Source organism: Myodes glareolus, chromosome 19 (assembly GCF_982192425.1).
Source record: "Myodes glareolus chromosome 19, mMyoGla1.1, whole genome shotgun sequence".
In the NCBI taxonomy this organism is placed as follows: Eukaryota; Metazoa; Chordata; class Mammalia; order Rodentia; family Cricetidae; genus Myodes; species Myodes glareolus.
In genome coordinates this window covers 43,021,127-43,040,749 of record NC_142044.1, presented here as the reverse complement: position 1 = coordinate 43,040,749, position 19,623 = coordinate 43,021,127, and the positions used below count along the sequence as shown (strand labels likewise).

Genomic DNA, 19,623 nt, shown 5'->3' with positions numbered 1-19,623 from the left:
GTGTCCATCATCCACCTGAATGCCAGCAAGCAGGTACGGATCCCACCTTCCCTTTATAGACTGGCCAGCTGAGGGTCTGATGCTGGAAGTTGTCCAAGGTTGCAAAACTCTCACTGGTGGGGTTGGAACAGTGAGAGAGAGCAATAGATAGACAGACAGATAATAGACAGACAGACAGACAGATGATAGATAGACAGACAGATAGATGATATATATATATATATATATATATATATATATATATATATATATATATATATATATATATGATAGAGAGATGCTGGGGATGGAACCTAGCAGATGGATAATGTTAGGTAAGGGCTCTGTCATTTACCTATCTACCTGTTTCTTTTTACTTCTTTGGTTTTATTTTCTGGTGTGTGTGTGTCTGTCTGTCTGTCTGTGTCCCCCTCCCCTCACACTAGGACCCTTCCTTGTGTTTTTCTCTAGTAGTTTTTCTAGGAGAAGAGCAGGAGGTAACGGGAGAGCAGTGTATTGAGTCCGGACAGGCCTTGGGGAAGAGTCTGGAGGGCTTCCATCTTGGCTTTTTAGAGAGTGTTATTGCAAAATTCTGGTTGGAGCGTGCTTAGGAGTGAGGCGGGGTGGGGGTAAAGGTGGGCTGTGCATGTTTGGAGATCCATGTACGTGCATTCAATAGTAGGCTGGCATCGGTGGCTGACAGGGTAGAGATGTGCGAATGGATACTGATGGGGCCGGATGGGACTGAATGGGGACGAGACAGAGATGAGGCCTCTGTGGAGTTCCCAGGCCAGCTGGGTGTGTTGTGGGTCTAACAGGGACACCTGGAACAGCTGTAGTCCGGGGGCCACATTCTGGAGCTCTGGGCTCAGGAGCGAGGAGGACTGCCTTAAAGCATGATGGGAAGTCTGAGCAGGTCATTTCCCTCTCCAGGCTTCTGGGAAGGTCAGGGTCGTGCAGAAGCCTGTGGCCCTTCTCCTGTACCAAGCATGGCGGTGGGGACTGGGGGTTGGGGGACAGGACAGGGGGAACTTGGGATATAGAATTGTGTGCTGGAAAGGGCTGCAGTCAAGGACTGCTTTCTACAGACTTCTGGGCTCCCCAGGCACCATACACACAAACACACACACACACACACTGCACATCCAAACACACGTGTACATACAATATCACATGTTATGTGGTGCCACAACCACAGTGTAACGTGTTTTATTCCATTTGATTCTCGCCTCTCTTTTTGATAAAATTGCTTTCCCAATGTTCTCCTGTCTTTCTGACACACGGGGGATGTGGCCCAGCACTTGCCCAATGGTTCTCTGGTCTCCAGTGAGTCCTAGGTTTTATCCATGAGCAATACAGCTTGTGGGCCCATCTGGTGGCAGAAGAGAAGGATGCCTGTGTGGAGGAAAAGCCCTGATCTAGGCAGTCCCTGGGGTCCAGTGGCCTTGAGCTGGTTCCTTTGCTTACCTTGGGTATAGAACCATAGAAGACCCGTTAAGTCCTTTCTGGAAAGATCTGAGGCTGAGAAGATGGTATGGGAGGGCTATAGCCCAGGTGGTAACATACTTGTCTAATGTGCAAATAGCCATCCACTGAAGCACATAAAGCTGAGTGTGGAGGTGTAACCTGTAACCACAGCACTCTGTGACCGAAGACGGAACTGTTGGCTTCAAGCCGTCTCTGACACCGGGGGACTCTGAGTAAACTGTTTAACCTCTGAGCCCTAGCTTGCCATCTATCAGAGGAGGGGAGCAGAGCCCCTAAAGGGATGTTCATGAGGATTACAGCAGGCAGGAGCTCAGAGGGCAAGACTTCACTGCTCTGGCTCGGTTACCAGCCTCAACACAGAGAAGTGAGGCCCAGGTTACCAGATGGTTAGGAACGAGATGAGGAAGAGATTGGGAAGCAGAAGGCCAAGGCCATGCAAAAGAAATGGAATTAAGTCAAAATGGTGATTTAAATCAGCAGCTCTGGCTTCTGGTTATGTGTGTATGTGTGTGGGGGGTGCAAGGTCCTCCTGGGGCTAGAGAGTTGTGGACCTGAGGCCAGAGAGACAGGTGCCCTGCAGACAACCCTGTGAGGTCTCTGCATCAGGAGGTCGGCTCTTTAATCCAGCAAACTTTTGGAGAGGACGTCCTTGCTGGGCACTGTGATGACACCACAAGGCAAACGGGACCGAGCTCTGGTCCCAAGGAACGCCAGTTCTAGGCAATGAGCTAAGCCCCAAGTCCCTCCCTTCTGCGGCCACTGGCTCTCAGTATTGATCCACCGGGGTTGGAGCTGGCTGGAGCGGCGGGAGGAGGATGCTGCAGTGCTATTAGTGCGAAGACACGCTGTAATCTGTCAGTGTCTCCCTGAGCACAGCTGGCTGGGGAGCCGTCCTGCTGTTAACCCATCTTGTCCCTCAGCTTCCTACTGAGCATACAAACAGGAAGCACCCTCGCTGCCTTTCTCCAGAGGGGCCGTGAGTACATCTCCCAGTCACAAGCCCTGGTTCCCAAATGTCTCAGGCCGTCTTGCCTCTGTACCTGCAGTCACCAAATTCCATACCCAAGTGTGGCTATCAAATATGCCCCCAGACATCTGTGTGTCCATCTGTTTCTCTCAGTCTCTTATGTTCTGTCCACCATCCATCCATCCATCCATCCATCATCCATCCATCCATCCATCCATCCATCCATCCTGCAATTAAACGTTGTTTGATTAGACTCAATACAGTTCAGTCCAACTAATTCATTTGCCTTTATTGAATTCTTAAGATTAGTGACTTTGTCATGCGCTGAGCAGAGGCCAGTGGTCAGAGACCGCACCACCCTTCATGGCTATCTCTGACTGTCACCCCTGCTAACCCATTTGCTGGTCCCTTTAGCAGAAGTCATTGGTTCTAAAGGACTCTCCTGTGGAAGATTTGTTGGCCTTCATGAGCGCCAGAGGAGATAATTGAGGCAGCAGAGAGGCCAGCCAGGAGCTCAGGAGTTGGGCTCCAGGCAGGGAAGGGCTGTGGGCTGAGGTCAAGCAGAGATGAGCGGGTGTGACTTGAGAGATGAAGGCAAGCAGAGAGGCAAGGAGACCACTCCTGGAGAAGTGTGGTCTCCTGTGGCCCACGAAGGCTGATGTCCTGTGAAGATGTAAGCTTCAGAGACAGTGACCTGCCTGGTTTATTATTGCAGAGCCACCTTTCTCTTGCTGTATGACTTGGACATGTAGCCTAACCTCTCTGAACTCCATTTTCAAAATGGGAGCATTATTAAGAGCTATTGTGTAACATTGCTACCAGGACAAACACAGTGGTTAAATCTGTGCCTGGTACAGGGGGCAAGTGCAGCAATTTTGTGCTATACTCCTTCCTTCTGTTCACCTTCCCTTCCTCTCCCCCCCCCATAGGGTCTTATATAGCCCAACTCTCAACATATCTGAAGATAAACTTGAACGTCTGGTTATTGGTATCACAGATGTGTGGTATCATGTCCTGTTTCGTGCACCCTGGATAAGGTCTCTGCATACTGAGCCATGTTCCCAGCGCCAAGCACTGAACTGGCAACTTTCTTTCCCTTTTGGTGTCCCCTCTAAGCATCTCAGCTCATAATGTTATGTGAGGATTGTTAAACCATGGGAAAGGAAGGCTCAGAGAGGCTGTCCTGTGAGGACGACACACAGGGTGCTCTCTCTCTCTCTCTCTCTCTCTCTCTCTCTCTCTCTCTCTCTATCTGTTTGCATGTTCGATCACAGAGAGACATTTCTTCTCCACTTCCCACTCTTTTCTTCATTTTCAAAAGCCAAGAAATTGCTGCTTCTCAAGGACTCAGTTCTCTGAGATGCAAAGACTCTGAGGTGTCCACCCCAATGGCTGTCTGGGACCCTCTTTGGCTTCCTTTGTTTTGTTTTTTGTTACTGGGAATAGTTTCCTCTTGACAAGTTGAAACTTTCATATAAACGGTTTGTGTGTGTGTGTGTGTGTGTGTGTGTGTGTGTGTGTGTGATTTTCTGTGTTTTCTCTCTTTACCAGGAAGCTCAACCTCTGAAATGTCAACTTAGACAGCGAACACTACAGAAGCCAGGCTGCTTCTTCCCTGTTCGCCGCTCATATTAGGAAGCGTGTACCCTCTGTCATGTTGCTCCTTTTCTCTTTCTGTACGGCTTGTTTTCTACCTTATGATTTATGTGTCCTTTGCTGTGAGCTGTTCTACCCACGGCAGAATGAAGCGAGCAGAGGTTGGATTGAAGATGGACGATTATAAATCCCAAGGAAATACTTTAAATGGAACCATGAGCTGCAGGGATGGGATGTGATTGTGTCTGCCCCCCCACCCCCATCATCTGGCTCTGCCTCTGGCTTGGTGAGTTTGCCCAGAAGCTACATGGTGGTTTTCTCTGTTGTGCTGTGAGCAATGCCTCTTTTAAGTTTAGCTCTATTTTTTACTTATTGTGCATGAATATGTGTGTGTGGTATATGTGTATGGTGCATGTGCATGTGTGCGTGAGGGATGGTGTGCACTCTCATGTGCATGCATGGAGGCCAGAGGAGGGCTTTGGGTGTCCCGCTCTTTTGCTCTCTGCCTTGTTTCCCAGAGACAGGGTCTCTCACCAAACCTGGCGCTAGACTGGCCACCCACAAACCTCAAACGATCCTCTTGCCTCGACACCCCTCCCAGGGATAGGGTTTATAAGTGCATGGGAGGCCACATGTAGCTATTTAGTTATCTGTACGTGGGTTTGTGCATATGAGTGTGATGCTTGTGGAGGGCAGAGGAATGCCTGATGTCCTGGAGCTGGACTTACAGTTGCTTGTGAGCCACCTGGTGTGGGTACTGGGGATGGAACTCTGGGCCTCTGTGAGAGCAGTGCCCTTAGCTGTTGAGCCGCTTCTCCCGTTCACCCAGGCTTTTATGTGGGTGCTGAGGTTTCAGGTCCTAATGCTTGCACAGCTGTCCCCCTTACTGCCCATGCCCTCTTCTGCCTTGAGCCCTCCATGCCACCCACACCCTACTTTGATCTGGATTGTCTTCCTTCAGTGGATGGCCAGCGGTTTAGAGCACACCACAGCTTTTTTCCCCAACCCCACTGACTGCTCCGCCCGTGGCGCTGGTGGCCCTTCGAAGCTGCTGCTCACACCCTCTGTGTCTCACACTCAAACTGCTCCTCCCATCCAAAGAGGGGTTCTTTCTCTCACTCTCATGGAGCCAGACCAGGCAGCAGCATACCCTTAATCCCCTTGCTTCGGCTTCCCGAGTGCTGGCATTGCAGATGTGTGCCACCGTTATGGATATGGATATGGAACGGCTTGGTCTGAACTTTGACAAAGGCTCTAGAATCATCTTTAACCATCCTCCTTTAGCCTCAGTTTATTATCTCTGTAGAGGGGACACTACTACAGAACTATGACAATATATAGTTTGACAATGCTTGGCCTGTTCTAGCTTCCCAACAAATCCCAGTTTACCAAGACAAAATAGGTAACAGGGCTGGACATGGGGGTCCCATGATTGCAATCTCAGTATGTGGGAAAGCAAGGCAGGTTCAAAGTCAGTCTGAGCTACATAGGAAGATCCTGTTGCATTAAAAACAAAACCAGAACAAACCCACCATGGGCTGAGGATGTAGCACTTGCCTGGCATGTATGGGGCTCTGGGTTTGATCTGCAACACCGACATAAAAAACAAGTGGTAGAGCAGGGGCCGGGGTGGGGTGGGGGAAGCTTTGAAGGCTGTACTGGTAGGGCACTGGGGAACTGCTGAATGATTTTGGATGAGAGAGAAACTATGGTTTAATTCAAGTCCTGCCCTGTTCACTCCCTCCTGATCACAACTTCCATCTGCCCAGTACTGCTGTGTGTATCACACCCACATGCCCATCTCTCAACTCCAGTGTGTGGGGGGCAGGATGGCTGATCTTGGTTGTCCACTTGACTGGATCTGGAATCAACTAAGAAATCCACTGCCGGCCCATCTCTCAGGGGTTTTCTCCATAGGGTTATTTGAGTAGAGAGACCCACCCTAAATGCAGCAGCCCAGATACAGGAGGGAAGCAGCTTTGTTTTTATTTTTCTCCTTGCCTTTGCATTTTGCTGTGAGTTTGAATTTCTCTATGGTGTCACAGCTGCCTCCACCACTGCTCTACATCTGTTTGCTGAGACCAGAACCAGCTTCCTCCCACTTCTATTATGGGCTGAATGAGAAGTGGGTTTCGTTTTGTTTTTAGACAGAGTCTCATTGTATAGCTCTGACTGGAACCAGAGCTCTCTGCGCAGACCAGGCTGACTTTGAAGCCACAGAGCTCCACCCACCTCTGCCCCTGGAGTGCTGGGATTAAAGGCAGGTGTCATAACATCCAGCCCAATGTAGACTGAAGACCGGCAGCTCTCCAGGAATTCTCTAAACCTTCGTCATCAGCTTGGGACTACTGAGGCACCAAGCCTCGTGAACTGGTCTTTTACTGGCTCCTCAGCCTCTCCAGTGTGAAGATAGTCATTGTTGAACTACGTAGACTGTGCCATGTAAGCTGGTCTAATAAATCCTCTTTCGATGTGTGTTACTGTATCTGTTCTGTGCCTTTGGGTAATACTGGGTAACACAGGAGAGGGAGGCTGAGAAAGAGGAGGAATGACACACACACACACACACACACACACACACACACACAGACAGACAGATAGAGACAGAGAGACAGAGACAGAGAGAGAGAGAGGAGAAACTAAGAGACAGGTTTCAGCCATTTACCTTTGTGCTGCGCATCTCTGTCCTGACAGATTCTAGGAGCACTTACACACATAGCCACGTACCCTTGATGCATAGTGTGTGTGTGTGTGCGCGCGCGTGTGTGTGTGTGTGTGTGTGTCTGTCTGTCTGGTGATCCTGACCTCTGTGACATAGTGAGATCTCCATGCCTGCCCCCACACATCAGTGTATAGGTGACCTAGGCCACAGAGATGAGGAGCGCAGGAAATCACGAGTGGGGGACAGGCACACCCTCTGTCTCATACCAGTCTTCCCTCCTCTCCTTGCCACAGCAAGTTTCTGCTCCTATGGGAGCAAGATCAAGTCTTGCAGACTGAGCGAACATGCTTCTATGAATGGGTCAAATTCCAGAAGTGTGTGTGCATGTTTGTGTGTGTAGGTGTAGGATGTACATGCACAGTTTATGCACAGATGCACACACATGAACACATGCTTTGGGGTATAGTTGTGTCTCTAAGGTATATACACCTGAGCCCAAATGCAAACACGCCCCTGTGGATTTTGGCAGTGATATTCAGGTAAATGTTTAGCAACTGGTTCTTCACTAAAAAAAAAAAAAAACAACAAAACAACCCCCCACCCAAAAAAACAAACAAACAAACAAAAAAAAACCCAACTCTACTCTCTGGCCTTTGTTTATGGTGTGAACATTTCCACGGGGGCCCACATTGAGCTGCCAAGGGGATGTTGTGCTTTCTGAGGGGGATGGAGATGCACATGTTTGGACTGCAGGAGCTGTGTAACTCTGCTGAATACCTGAGGACTGGATTTGCATCCGTGACTGCCAGTGGTAGGCAGGGCCAAATCCTGTCTGTGACTGGCAGAGAGAAGGCTGCATGCTGGCCAGGAGATGCAGAACCTCTGTGCTAGTGGAGAAGGAGGGAGGTGTCTGGGCACCAGCCAGCTTTTTACCTGTCACTTGGGAGCTGGTCCAAACTGATGCTCCTTGTTAGGCTGGCCTTGACACTCTTTGAGACAGCACACTCTGCCCTACTGTATGGACGCACTGAGAGATGCTGGCTGGTAGCTGGAAGGGTGCAGCAAAGGAACCAGTTCGGTGTGCAGATGAAGGAAGAGGGAGGTGTCCCTCAGACCTCTATCCCATTGGATAGTGGGTAGGTTGAGGAGACAAAAAGCTGGGGCCCTTGGCTGCTAAATGCCAGTTTTCTAGAATGTGACTTTCTTTCTCTGGCCTCCAATTGGGGGCTTCATCAACAAGAGACAGGGCTTCCCAGAAATTTCTATAGCTCTTGACTGGACCTCCTGGAGCCAGAGTCCTGAGGCTGGGTTTGTAGTGTTGGGAGGCTGGGGATGTAGTTTGCATCAGTAGAGCTCCTACTTAGCATACATGAAGCCCCTGCACCAGCTTGCAAACCACATAAACATGGTGGTGATCTACTTGGGAGGTAGACAGAAAGATTAAAAGTTCAAGATGATCCTTGGTTACATAGGGTGTTCAAGGCCAGCCTGGGCTGTAGGAGAATCTATCTTACAAACCAGGAAAATCTGTCTTATAAAACAAACAAACAAACAAACAAGAAAACATAGACTCAGCTACCGCTAGCTAGTCAGGAGCCCTTCTGGGGCCTTGGCTGGCCCTCAGGATCTCTGTGTTAGCCCTGTCTACAGCAGAATTGGACAAACTTCTGACCAAGGAGATGCTCTTGCCCTGAGGCTCTACCATGTTGTAGGCTCCTCTTTGGGGTCTAGCTCTCTGAATTGCTGCCTGAAAGGTCCTGTAGAACCGGCTTCCATCTGTGCTCCAAAAGGTGAGCTTCCAGAAGTGGCTGTTCTGAGGAGGTTATGAGTGTGTCCTGCAGTGAGAGGTATTCTGCTTCTGTTGAGTGGAGATGGGAGCTGGAGGGAGGGGAAGACTTGGGGTGGAGAATTTGTGGTCAGGACTATGTTGGCTGTTATTGAGGTACAGGACCTGGCAGGGTAAGACTTCTCCCAGTGAACCTTACTGTGAAGATGTATGGTCAGGACAGGAGAGGACATGTTACCAGGTTCTCAGTTTGATTTGTAGCTGTTGGCATTTGGTTTATAATCTCCAAATTTATAATTCGGTGAGCTTGCCTTGGGGTCCCATGCTCATTCAGGGTGAACCCCAAAGAGCCTGGAATTTGTGGGGGTGGGTCTTGACAGTATGTCCCCTATGGGCTAAATTGAGCAGGCCATTCTGAATGGTGGGTCTTCCCATGAACCTTTCTGGGCCTCTGAGTGTGGGAGCTTGCTCTTCTTGGGTTGGTGTGACCCTCACTTCATCCTTTTCCTCACCAGTCCCGGAGCGGGATGCTGGCTCAGCTTCCTCCTCTAACGTTAGATTACAATTCGCCTCACAAAGGCCTCCTGGTAGTCTCAGCCACCACTATTCATGTCAGCATTGGGACCATAGCAGCTGGAGCCCAATAGTCCCCAGAGCTGGGTGACAGACTGTGGCTTGTTTACAGTGACTTCTTTCCCCTCCCCCTGCTTTGTCTTAGCTTTCTAAATGCTAATATTAAAATAACCAGGTAGGGCTTGAGAGATGGCTCAGTGGGTGAAACACTGGCCATGCAAACATGAAGACCTGAGTTTGAATCCCCAGAACCATATAAAAACTGGGCTTATGGTGTGTGTGCCTCCTTCCAATAATACTAATAAAACAGGCCAGCAAATGCCACCCATTTTAACAAAGGAGTGTTCATTTGTCTGTGGTGATAATGGCTGACAGTGAGTGAGGTAGCTGGAGCTCCAGCTGGCAAGCTAATGATGCCACTATAAACCAGCTCGGCTCTGTTTTCCTTTTAATCACTTTTAATCCAGCCATCTAACCTCTAGGTCAAGGGCACCAGATTCAGAAAGGTGACAGCTAGGTGGGTCAAATTGGTGATCAGGTTGGGAGGTGGCTTAGTTGCTAGAGTGCTTGCTGGCATGCATGGGGTAATGCATTTGGTCCCCAGCAGTGGGCAAAAGGAATATGGTTAAAGAACGCCCCCAAACTTCAGATGTGCACCAGAGGAGTGTTTTTTGGTTTGCTTTCTAAGTCTTGATTTGATATGACATCCCTGCTTTCTTCTAAACCTGTCTGGCATCACAGATTTTGATGTTAGAGACGTTCCCAATGAGACAGATTCAATTCACGTATTAAAGGCCCTCCTTCCGTGAACAGACCAGCCAGGGCTAAATGTTGGCTTTGTCCTTCGCCAGCTGCCATACAGGGCCTCTCTCCAAGGTCAAGATCAAACCCTCTTACCTCTTCCACTTTGTCAAGTGAGAGTCTCCTACAAGACCCTCCCCATTATTGTGGCAGTTCCTGACTCCCTCTGAAGATTCTAGCCTGTAGGAAGCTGTCAGAGCCCAGCGTCCTGTCTGTCTACTGCACAGACAAGGAAGGGGGGCAGAGGGGTAGTGAGTGGGGGGCTGGCTTGTTGAGAGGGGAGAGAGCTCAAGGATGGTATAAGCTCTGCTTTCAAAAATGGAGGCACAGTCATGTGGAGAGGGACCAGAGTTGCTGGGGCGTGAAAGGAATGGATGGACAGCGACAGCAGGGACTTGCCAGAGAGCTGCTAGGCACTGGCTTCTGCCACCTTTGGAGGGGGAAAGCTCCTTGTCACCGGAGGCATGTAATTGTCATAAAGGAATGCTGATGAGAGGGATTCCTGACTTTGGAAGTTGGGACACTTTGCTGCATGTTGTCCATGTCTACCTCCCCTCAACTCTGAGAGTTCATAACAACTCTGAGAACTGCTTTAAATGGGTTGCCAGGAGTTGGGAAAGCAATTAAAGGAATTCATGGAGGTGAGGACCAAGCTATAAAAAAAATCTTTATTTCATGTACCAGGATTTCGTTTTTTTGTCGTTTTGTTTTGTTTTTAGGTTTCTTCTTTTTAAAATTTTTTTTCTGTTAACAGTCTGGAAAAAAAAGGACCCACCAAGAAAATAAAATGGAAATTGGTTTCTTGAATTGACCAGAGCTGGGTATGAGCTGTCAGTCATCACAGGAAGCGTTGCCCCTTCCCTCCAGGCCCCCTAGCCCTTTCTTGGTCAGTCATGCTGATATTACCTCTCACCCACAAGTCCTTGGGTGGCCTGACCCCAGGTCTCACTGCCTGGGAAGAAGTTCGATTGCTGCTCAAACACTTGGCCAGAGCTCAGGGAGCTGGGACCACAGTTCCTCCGCAGAGAGGAGCAAACTTGTATGGCCCTTTCCTGTGTCTCTAGGCCTTGATCTGGGGTGGTTTGGAATCAGCCGGGTCTTGGGCAGGGCTGAGCGAGGAAGGGTAAGGTGCTATTTTTGCCCCGTTTGGAAGGTGTTCTGACCTCCCTGCACATTAACTAGCCTGCAGATCTGAGCCATGGGGCAAAAGGCCTTCCCTGAACTTCTGGGCTGGACTAGCAGATAATCTGCTTGTGTGGACCTGGGATGAGAATGTTTCTCTTCCAGACACAAGACAGGAAGCTATAGAAGCCATCCTCAGCATGCCCTCCAATTCCAGAGAGTTTCAGCAGAGAACACTCAGAGCAGGCGGGTGCCAGCATAGCAAAGCCAAGCGGGAGTCTGGTTGATGCGAGAGGAGCAGAGCTCACACTCGGGGTAGATGGTAGCCTCTCCCCAAGGCTACTAGGAAATGGTTAGCCTGGTCTCGTTGTCTGTTCTGGCCCTTGCCTCTTTGGGGAAGGAGAAGGGGAAACCTGAGTGCTCCCCCAATTCACTCTGGGGTGCAAGCTGACATTTGCCTGGGAGAGTGTTCTGCAAGCAATTTCCACACAGGGAGATCTTTTACCCCAGAAGGCCTGCTTTTCCACTGACCCCAAAGACAGCAGGGGACCCGTCTTTCAAAGAAGCCTCCCCACTCACTATGACTGGGGTTATAGCATTCAAAAAGGGAAGGTAAATGAGCTTTGGGGACAGTGTGTCTCCCTGTCTTCATGGCAGGATAGTTGCTCACATACTTGAATTTTTGCTTTGACACTGGATGTGGGGTTGGGGGCTGGGGAACACAGTGAGGAGGCACATGGTCTGTGTGTGTGTGTGTGTGTGTGTGTGTGAGAGAGAGAGAGAGAGAGAGAGAGAGAGAGAGAGAGAGAGAGAGAGATTTAGGAATGCTCTCAATGTCATCAGAACCGCATTGATTGCTCCTGGCCATTTTCCACTGGATTGGGCTGGTGGCAGATCTTAAAAGTCACATGCAAATTAAGAATGGACCTTCGGAGTTAAAGCCAGTCTGTCCATGAATTGACAGTGAGACACCAAGGCCCAGAGAGGCCACACAGCAATGAAGTCTAGAATACAGATGGGAGCCCTTCCAGGTACGAGAATGTGGTGTGTTCCTGTGTTCGAGTGTGTTCACGTGTATGCAAGGTACAGTGGGGGGCACACAGGCGCACAAAGGCCAGTGATGGAGTTGTTGGGCTGGTTTCCATGGCTTTGGAGGGCATAGGTCAGCTGCCTTGAGCCACACCCCCGACTGTAAGTTGGATGGGAAGGGTTGTCGTTGCGTATGAACACTACTGGTTGCTGCAGCACTGAGCCGAGGGGACAGTGGCTGTGGGTGTGACTGTGGGTGGAATCGGGGCAGGGGTGCCTCCCCTCTCCATCAGCAGCACCTCCCTGCAGGCAAGAAGAGACCTCTTCTGCAGTCCCCAGGAAGATGGTAGGCCCTTTCTCCCTTCTCTCTGGCTCTGTGCCCAGCTCACATCTCTCCCAATGGGTTTTATTTGTTTGTTTTAATGGATTTCTATATTTGTTTTCTGTTTTGACTTTACAAGTTCCCTGCTAAATTTTAAGTCCCCCACCCCACCCCGATTTTTGTTTTCACAGTTTAAAGCTGGAAAAGAATTAAAAGAAAAAATACTACTTGATCTTCTTGCAAGTAAATTCACTTATTATATATTTACATTTATTTATAGTCTGTGGTTTTTTTATTAAAAAAAATCACCACTTGTTTTCCTTTTTCTTTTGTAAAAAGAAACCTTTTTGCAATGTCGTTGTTGGACTCACTGAGTCCCCAGAGGGGCATCAGTGAGTCCACAGACCCCCAAAGGGTCAAAAAGCCCCCTTTCCAGGGGGCTGGGGGCCTGTGAGTGTGGGGGTCCACCATCGCCCCAGGGTCATCTAGTGGCCCTGAGGTGAGGGGTGAGGAGGGACGGCTGCTCTATATCCCCTGGGGGTGGGTGTCTCCCGCCTGCAAGGACAGGAGCTCAGGTTACTGACCCCCGAAAACTCCCCCTGAGGATCCCAGGGATCTGGCTTCTCTGTGAGCTGCCAGCAGTCATCCCTTCCCCTTCCCTTTCCCCAAGGCCTAGGAAGTCATCACAGTGGGTTAAGGACCATTAAGGACTGGGAACCTGGGGCTGGGTGGCCCCAAGTGCACCACCTCCAGGCACCTAACGGACAGGGGCGGACCAAGGGCTTGGGTCACCTGGAGGCCTGCAACTGCCCTTTTGATGCTGAGTAGAGCTGGCTGCAGAGCCACTGAACTTCCCCAGCATCCCAGGGCCCAGCCAGGGATCCAGGGGCTTGGCAGTGACCATTGCTCCCCTGGCCCTGGGGGCCCTGAGTCTCTACCCTTACTCTCCCCGGGAGGCAGGGCCCTCTGGGGTTAAAGGGAAAAGAATGTGGTTTAATTTTTAAACTCTCCCTGCAGTTAAAACAAAACAGAAACAAAAACAAAGGCAACATAAACCCTAATAAATACTCTCTTGTTTTCTTAATTTTTTTTTTGTTTTTTTGTCTTTTTTTTCTTTACATTATCTTGGTTCCCTTTTATTTTTTTCATTTAAATTGGTTTTTATTAAATGTTAAAATAATGGTACATGGGAAATCATGCATTTTCTTTTAGATTTATTTTCTATTTTAATTTTATCCCTCTTGCTTTGTTTAAAGTTTGTCTTCCCTCGGTTATATTTTTCCCGCATAGCCTGTGGTTTTGATTTTGTTCTTCTTGTATTTTGTTCTTTTTTTAAAATTTACTTGCTATGTTTTTCTCTTTTTTTGTTTTTTTTTTGTTTTTTGTTTGCTTGTTTGTTTGTTTGCTTTTTTTGCGTGTGGAAGGTTTCCCCGTGGCTGCTGCGGTCCCTCCCCCGCCCGCGGGCCAAGCCTCCCAGGTCCCCCATTCCACTGTCTTCATACGGGCGTGGTCCGGCGGTTGGCTGTGTTGGCGTGGAGAGAGTCCTTGCTGTCCTTCTGGATACAGTTGTGGACCTGGAGAAAGCTGTTATCCCTGTCCGAGTTGTAGGTGGCGGTGGGCGTGGTGGCAGCCTTCAGGGGGTCCCTACTGAGGGTATACATGGAGATCTCCGTGGACGGCAGGGTGTTGAAGCCCTTCACGCCCACGGGCGAGGCGTCCCTGGAGTGAGAGGGCTCGGTGGAGCGCGAGCTGGAGCGGCTGCGGCGCTGGTAGCGGTAGCGGTAGCTGGGGATGCGGGTGATGGCGGAGGCCTGGAGGTAGTCGGTGGCGCGGGCCGTGGCCCGCAGCTGTTTGTGGCGGTCGATAAACATGTGCACGGCCAGCACCCCGACCATCTCGGCGATGATGAAGGACAGGGCCCCGAAGTAGAAGGACCAGCCGTAGGAGTAGCTGTTCTTTTTGGAGTCACTCTTGGAGGGGTCTCCAGCATTGGCTGATATATACACGATGATCCCGATGATGTTACTCAGACCTGCAGAGGAAGAGGGGATCAGAGAGGAGAGATGCTAGGAGGATGAGAGGCATGGGCAGGGCTTGATCTTTCATTTCTATGCCTAGACGGACCTGGGGAGGGTAGACCTGGAAGCTTCCTATTATGATTTAGAGTTTTAAACTTTGTTTCTTTCTTTCTTTGGGTATGAGTGGACCATGACCTGGGTGTGGAGGTCAGATACCTTTTGGGAGTTGGTTCTCTCCTACTATTGTGTTGAGTTCCAGGAATGAAACTCATGTCATAAGGCTTGGTGAAATGCTTCTTTCCCCACTGAGCCATCTTACTGGCCCTGCCTCAATATCTTATCATGCCGACCGTTAATAAAGCCAGGAGGGGAGGGGCCAGTGTTGGCAAATATGGGCAGACAGAGGTATCTTATGAAGCATGAGGTAGTGGTAGCAATTGATACAGTTAACTGAGTACTCACATCGGCTTTCCCTATCCAGTACTTCACAAACAGGCTACAGATGGGGACATAGAGTACGGTGTGTGTGTGTGTGTGTGTGTGTGTGTGTGTGTGTGTAAAACATCGTACTCAGTCCGCAGCTGGAATGGTAAAGGAGCCCGAAGTCTTTAGACACGGTGGCCACAGTCTGAGTTTTCCAAACTGGGGCTAAGGCAAGGCCTTACTCCTACAAGACCCCAAGAGGACTCAATGAAGGAATACAAGTGAATGTTCTTGAAAGAGAATGACCCGGGACAAGGTCAGTGCTCTTAGGGGGCAGACAGATTTATTAAACCGTGTATGATACAGTTCTTGTTGCTCCTTGGACATATGAAGCACTAGTGATAGGTCATGTAGCATCAAGGAACAGCTAAGATATCTGACTGTGGGGTCTGCCTGCTCCACTGGCTGGGATGGTGTAGGGCAGTCTTCCTTGGCTTCCATTGTGCAGCTGGGCATCATGCAGGCTAGAATGGGAAAGGGTGGGACCCTTGGTACTTCTCCCTCTGCTTCTTCCTCAGTTTGCTTGTGCTGGGAGGTCAGAGGGCAAAAGGGGTGGGCCTGATGCCCTGAAAGTTACCAGGGTGTCAGCCTTTTCTGCAAGCGGCAGGAGGAAGATATGGTATTGGTCATAGGAATGGGGGTCTATGCAGTGGAGTCTTAGCTCATTCCCCTGGGACACAGCCTGTAGCCCGAGCGGGAGATACCACACCCCACCCTCTTAGTGCATGTCTCTGCATTACCTGCAGACACGAAGAAGATGCCAGCGCTCAGGATGATGTTGTGGCGTGTCTTGTAAAACTCGCTTGCTGCGATGCAGAGGCCACCCATGAAGAGCAGGATCACACTCAGGATCGGGAAGATACTCGAGGCCCTCACGGCCCCTGCAGAACACAGAGCACAGAGGCTCAGTGAGGGGGAAGGGCTGGAGGTGGAAGGATGCAGGGAAGCTGGGTAGGGGGACCAGCACACAGGGTGTAGGGCTTCACGAATCTAGTCCTGGTGTCCAGGTGGCTTAGCAGCATGAGGAAGGAAAGAAAGGAGGTCCCTGCTCAGCTCAAAGTCCCCTAAGAGCTCTCCATGACTTTAGGACCAGATTCCAGAACCCTGCCAGATGCACAAGGCTTTGTGTCACTTGGCCTTCACCCGGTTCAGCATCCTGCCTTTTGACCTCCATGTTTTCTTGCCCTGGCAAGTCAGCCTCCTGGGATGTATCATCTCATGCCATACTTAGCTTCCTTACTAGGATGCTTTTTCCTGTTCTCTTTCCCTCGGCAAACTTTTACTCATCTCTCACAAACCCAGTTCAAAGTCTCCTCCTTGGTATCACATTCCCCGGCTTCTTTCTATAAAAACCATTAGTTCCCTTCTCCGTGGTGCTTGGAGGTACTTGAGGCTCTTAGGAGGCAGGTGGAGTCACAGGGCTTGGACTGGAATCTGGCTGTAGCATTTATTAGCTGTCTGAGTTTGGGGATGCCATCTTGTGTGTCCACACCTCAGTGAGACAGGGATGGTCTGTCTCTAAGGAGCTTTGTGAAGGCTAAATGAGTCAGTTCGGGTACTGGATTTATAAAATATGTCTACAGAGCGGCAAACGGCACTTGTCATAGTCAGTGCTTGCTTGTATGTAGATTTTCATCATCAGTCATAGAACCCAAAGGGCTGTCTATGCCTCTTTTTATAGCTTCCGTCTTCATTCGTTCTTTCCAGAGGCACAGGAGACCCCCCCCCCCCGCAGTGCGTACCCATGGAGTGAATGAAGTGGTTCAGAAAGGGCGGCAGGCAGGCTCATTACAAAGAGATAGTGGAAAGGAGATACTCAAGGCCTTGGGATGAGGGAGCAAGGAAGACCTGGCTGGCAGGATGCTTAGAAAGGCGATAGAGGGGAGGATAGCAGCAGGGCAGTGAGAGGGCATGGACACACAGGGGAGTGCGGCTGGGTGTGTCTGTTTGTGGGGGTCAGCATTTAAGAAATGCCAGTCTGCAGAGTCTCCTAGGGTCCCTGCAAAGTCAAACGTCTTTCCTTATCCAAAGCCAACTGACAAGTGATATCATGACCCAGCTGACTCCAGGTCCCTGGAGCTGTGACCAGGCAGGGGTGGAACTGAAGGCCGGGGGCCTGCTTAGATGTTATGGTTGTCTCTGTGGCTACCTCCCCCTGGGTGCTGTAGATTAAACCCAAGCCCCCCCCCATCCTAAGAAAGTACCCTACCACTGATCCGCACCCTCAGCTCTCCTTTTACCTTTCTAGACAGGGTCTAAATTGTCCGGGTTGTCCTTGAACTCGCTCTGTAGCCCGCTGCAGTTAGGATCTGTCTGCCTCAGCTCTCTGAATGCTAGGATGAGAGAGCTCTATCACCAGGCCCTGGTGCCTCTATGGCTCCCTCAGTGGCTTCTAATGAAGTTGGGGCTTGTAAATCATGGGTCCTTTGAGCCAAGCCCAGGGATTGGCTATGATGTAGTTTTGGGGTGAAGATGCCAGGTGTGTCTTTATCCTTGTCCTTTTGTGTGGCCAAAGGCTGAGGATCTGTGAGAGAAAATCCGCCCCCCCCCTCAGTCTCTCTCTCTCCCTCCCTTCCGCCCTTTCTCTTTCTGTCTGTCTTTCTTTCTTGACAAGTTCTCACTATGTAGCCCTGGCTGGCCTTGAACCAGGGATCCTCTCATCTCAAGTGCAGGGATTACAGGTATGCATTGCCATATCAGCTAGGGAGCAGCTCCTCTTCTTTCTCTCTTCCCTCCCCCTCCCTCCCTCCTTCCTTTCTTTTTTCTTTTCTTTTCTTTTCTTTTCTTTTCTTTTCTTTCCCTTTCTCTCTCTCTCTCTCTCTCTCTCTCTTTCTTTCTTTCTTTCAGACAGAACCTTGGAAATCACTATGTAGACCAGGCTGTCTTCAAATTCCCAGAGATATGCCTTTTTCTGCAGTACTGATATTAAAGGGACAGATCTGGGCTTTTAAACAGAATTTTAGGGAGTTTCTTGTAACCCCACCCCTTACCTATGGTAGACTCTAAATGCCCACTACTGCTCTTTGGTGAGCAGACAGTTTTATGGTGGGAGCAGAGGACCTGATGGCATGCAGAGTTCTATATCCAGGCAAGTCCGAGATAGAGGTTGGGCCAGAGGCTTACTCTAAAGTCTTAGCGCCCTGCTGGCAAGGCTGCGTTCCTCCCCAGGCCTTAGGGAGATGTGTTCTCTTGTAAACTGATTCTTAGAAAATACTTTCTGTTTCTAACTGGACCCCAACCCAAGCCCTCTTGTGCACAAATCATGGAGACAGACAGACAGACAGACACACACACGCACATGTGCACACATGCATAGTCCATAGCTTCCTTAATTCCCATCAGTATGAGCACATAGGGATGGTGAACGCTCCCTGACAGCCTGAAGAAGTGAGAAGTTCCTTTTTGCTGGGTCTTAACACATGTTGCAATGTTGTTGTAATTTAGATAGGAGAAAACTGAATTCAGAAAGATGGGGCGACTTGTTTAAAGCTACCTAGCTAGTGAGCAGCCTTCCTTCCTTCCTTCCTTCCTTCCTTCCTTCCTTCCTTCCTTCCTTCCTTCCTCCCTTCCTTCCTTCTTTTCCCAAGATAGGGTTTCTCTGTGTGACTGCCCTGGCTGCCCTGAAACTCACTCAGTAGACCAGGCTGAACTCAAGCTCACAGAGATTCCCCTGCCTCTGCCTCCCGAGTGCAGGGATTAACGGTGTGGCTCACCACTGCCCAGTGAGCAGGGTTTCTAATCCAGAATAGCACCAGGGCTTTCCCAGGAATTTAGGAGGGAGCAGAGAGCTGGGAGGAGCTGGACTCTGTTTCCATCTGCACTGTGGACTGCTACATAGATGATTCTGCTCTTTCCCTATGGATACAGAGGGAGGACTCTGTCCGCCTTCTCCAAGGACGTGGCTCTTTCTGCCAGCAGCATGCCTGTGTTCATCAGAGGAGACTGCCCTAATGCAAAGGGGCTCAAGACAACCAGATACCCAGCTCTCCTCTTCTGTTGTGAGAATTTTGTGCCTTTCAGGGTCTGCCTTTTTTATTTTTATTAGTTTTTTTTTAAAAATACCAATCCAAATTCTCATTCCCTCCCCTCCTCCCATTCCCTTCACACACCCTCCCAATATGAGCAAAGAGATCAAGACCATGATGGGTTCATCCACTGAAACAGTTTACCTGAGCTAATGGGAGAGCTCACCAACTCCAGCTGGACTGGGAAGGAACAAGCATAGGACCAAACTAGTCCCTCTGAATGTGGTTAACAGGGTCTGCCTTTTAAAAGCTCACACCAGCCCCTGGAAGAATCCTTGGTGGGATTCTGTCTGGTGGCTGTGGCTGGGTCCTTCTGATTGACAGTGCACAGTGCACTGAGACAGGGATGGCTGTCTGAGATGGAGGATTCTTTGCTCTTGCCTGGTGGGAGTGCCACCCCTGTGCCCGGTTCCTGGGTGTGTGAAAACAAGCCTTGCCCCATCTTTATGGAACTATGTCCTGGTGAGGGACATGCATGTCATCAGACAGCAACAGAGCCAGGATGAAGTGTTCTGACTGAAAAGCCCCGTGGGGTGTGTCTGTGATGGGTTCTGAGAACTGAGAGTGGGGGCATTGTGGGTCAGGGTAAGGAGTGTGCCTTAGTTTTCAGGGCATGGGGACGCCCTGGGAAACTAATCTGGAGGGCTGGAGAAGCAAAGTCAAGAGTGACTTAGAGCCTAGAGGAAGGCTGCTGGCCATAGCACCGGGACTTGCTCCAAGATCTGGGCAGAGGAGGGCGGGACTGGGAGACTCTTGGGAAGCGGCTAGAAGT

General features: G+C 50.0%; 1 protein-coding gene across 1 annotated transcript in view; it reads right to left on the bottom strand.

Moving 5' to 3' along the window:
• Positions 1-10,508: 10,508 nt before the first annotated feature.
• Cacng2 (calcium voltage-gated channel auxiliary subunit gamma 2) overlaps positions 10,509-19,623 on the bottom strand; it is a 129,232-nt gene continuing 120,117 nt past the window's right edge. Inside the window, exons 3-4 of the mRNA XM_048427379.3 lie at positions 15,567-15,707; positions 10,509-14,357 (exon numbers count right to left, since the gene is read on the bottom strand). Coding sequence (XP_048283336.1) covers positions 13,822-14,357; positions 15,567-15,707 — 677 coding nt within the window. The 3' untranslated portion in view covers positions 10,509-13,821. The remainder of the gene's footprint in view (positions 14,358-15,566; positions 15,708-19,623) is intronic.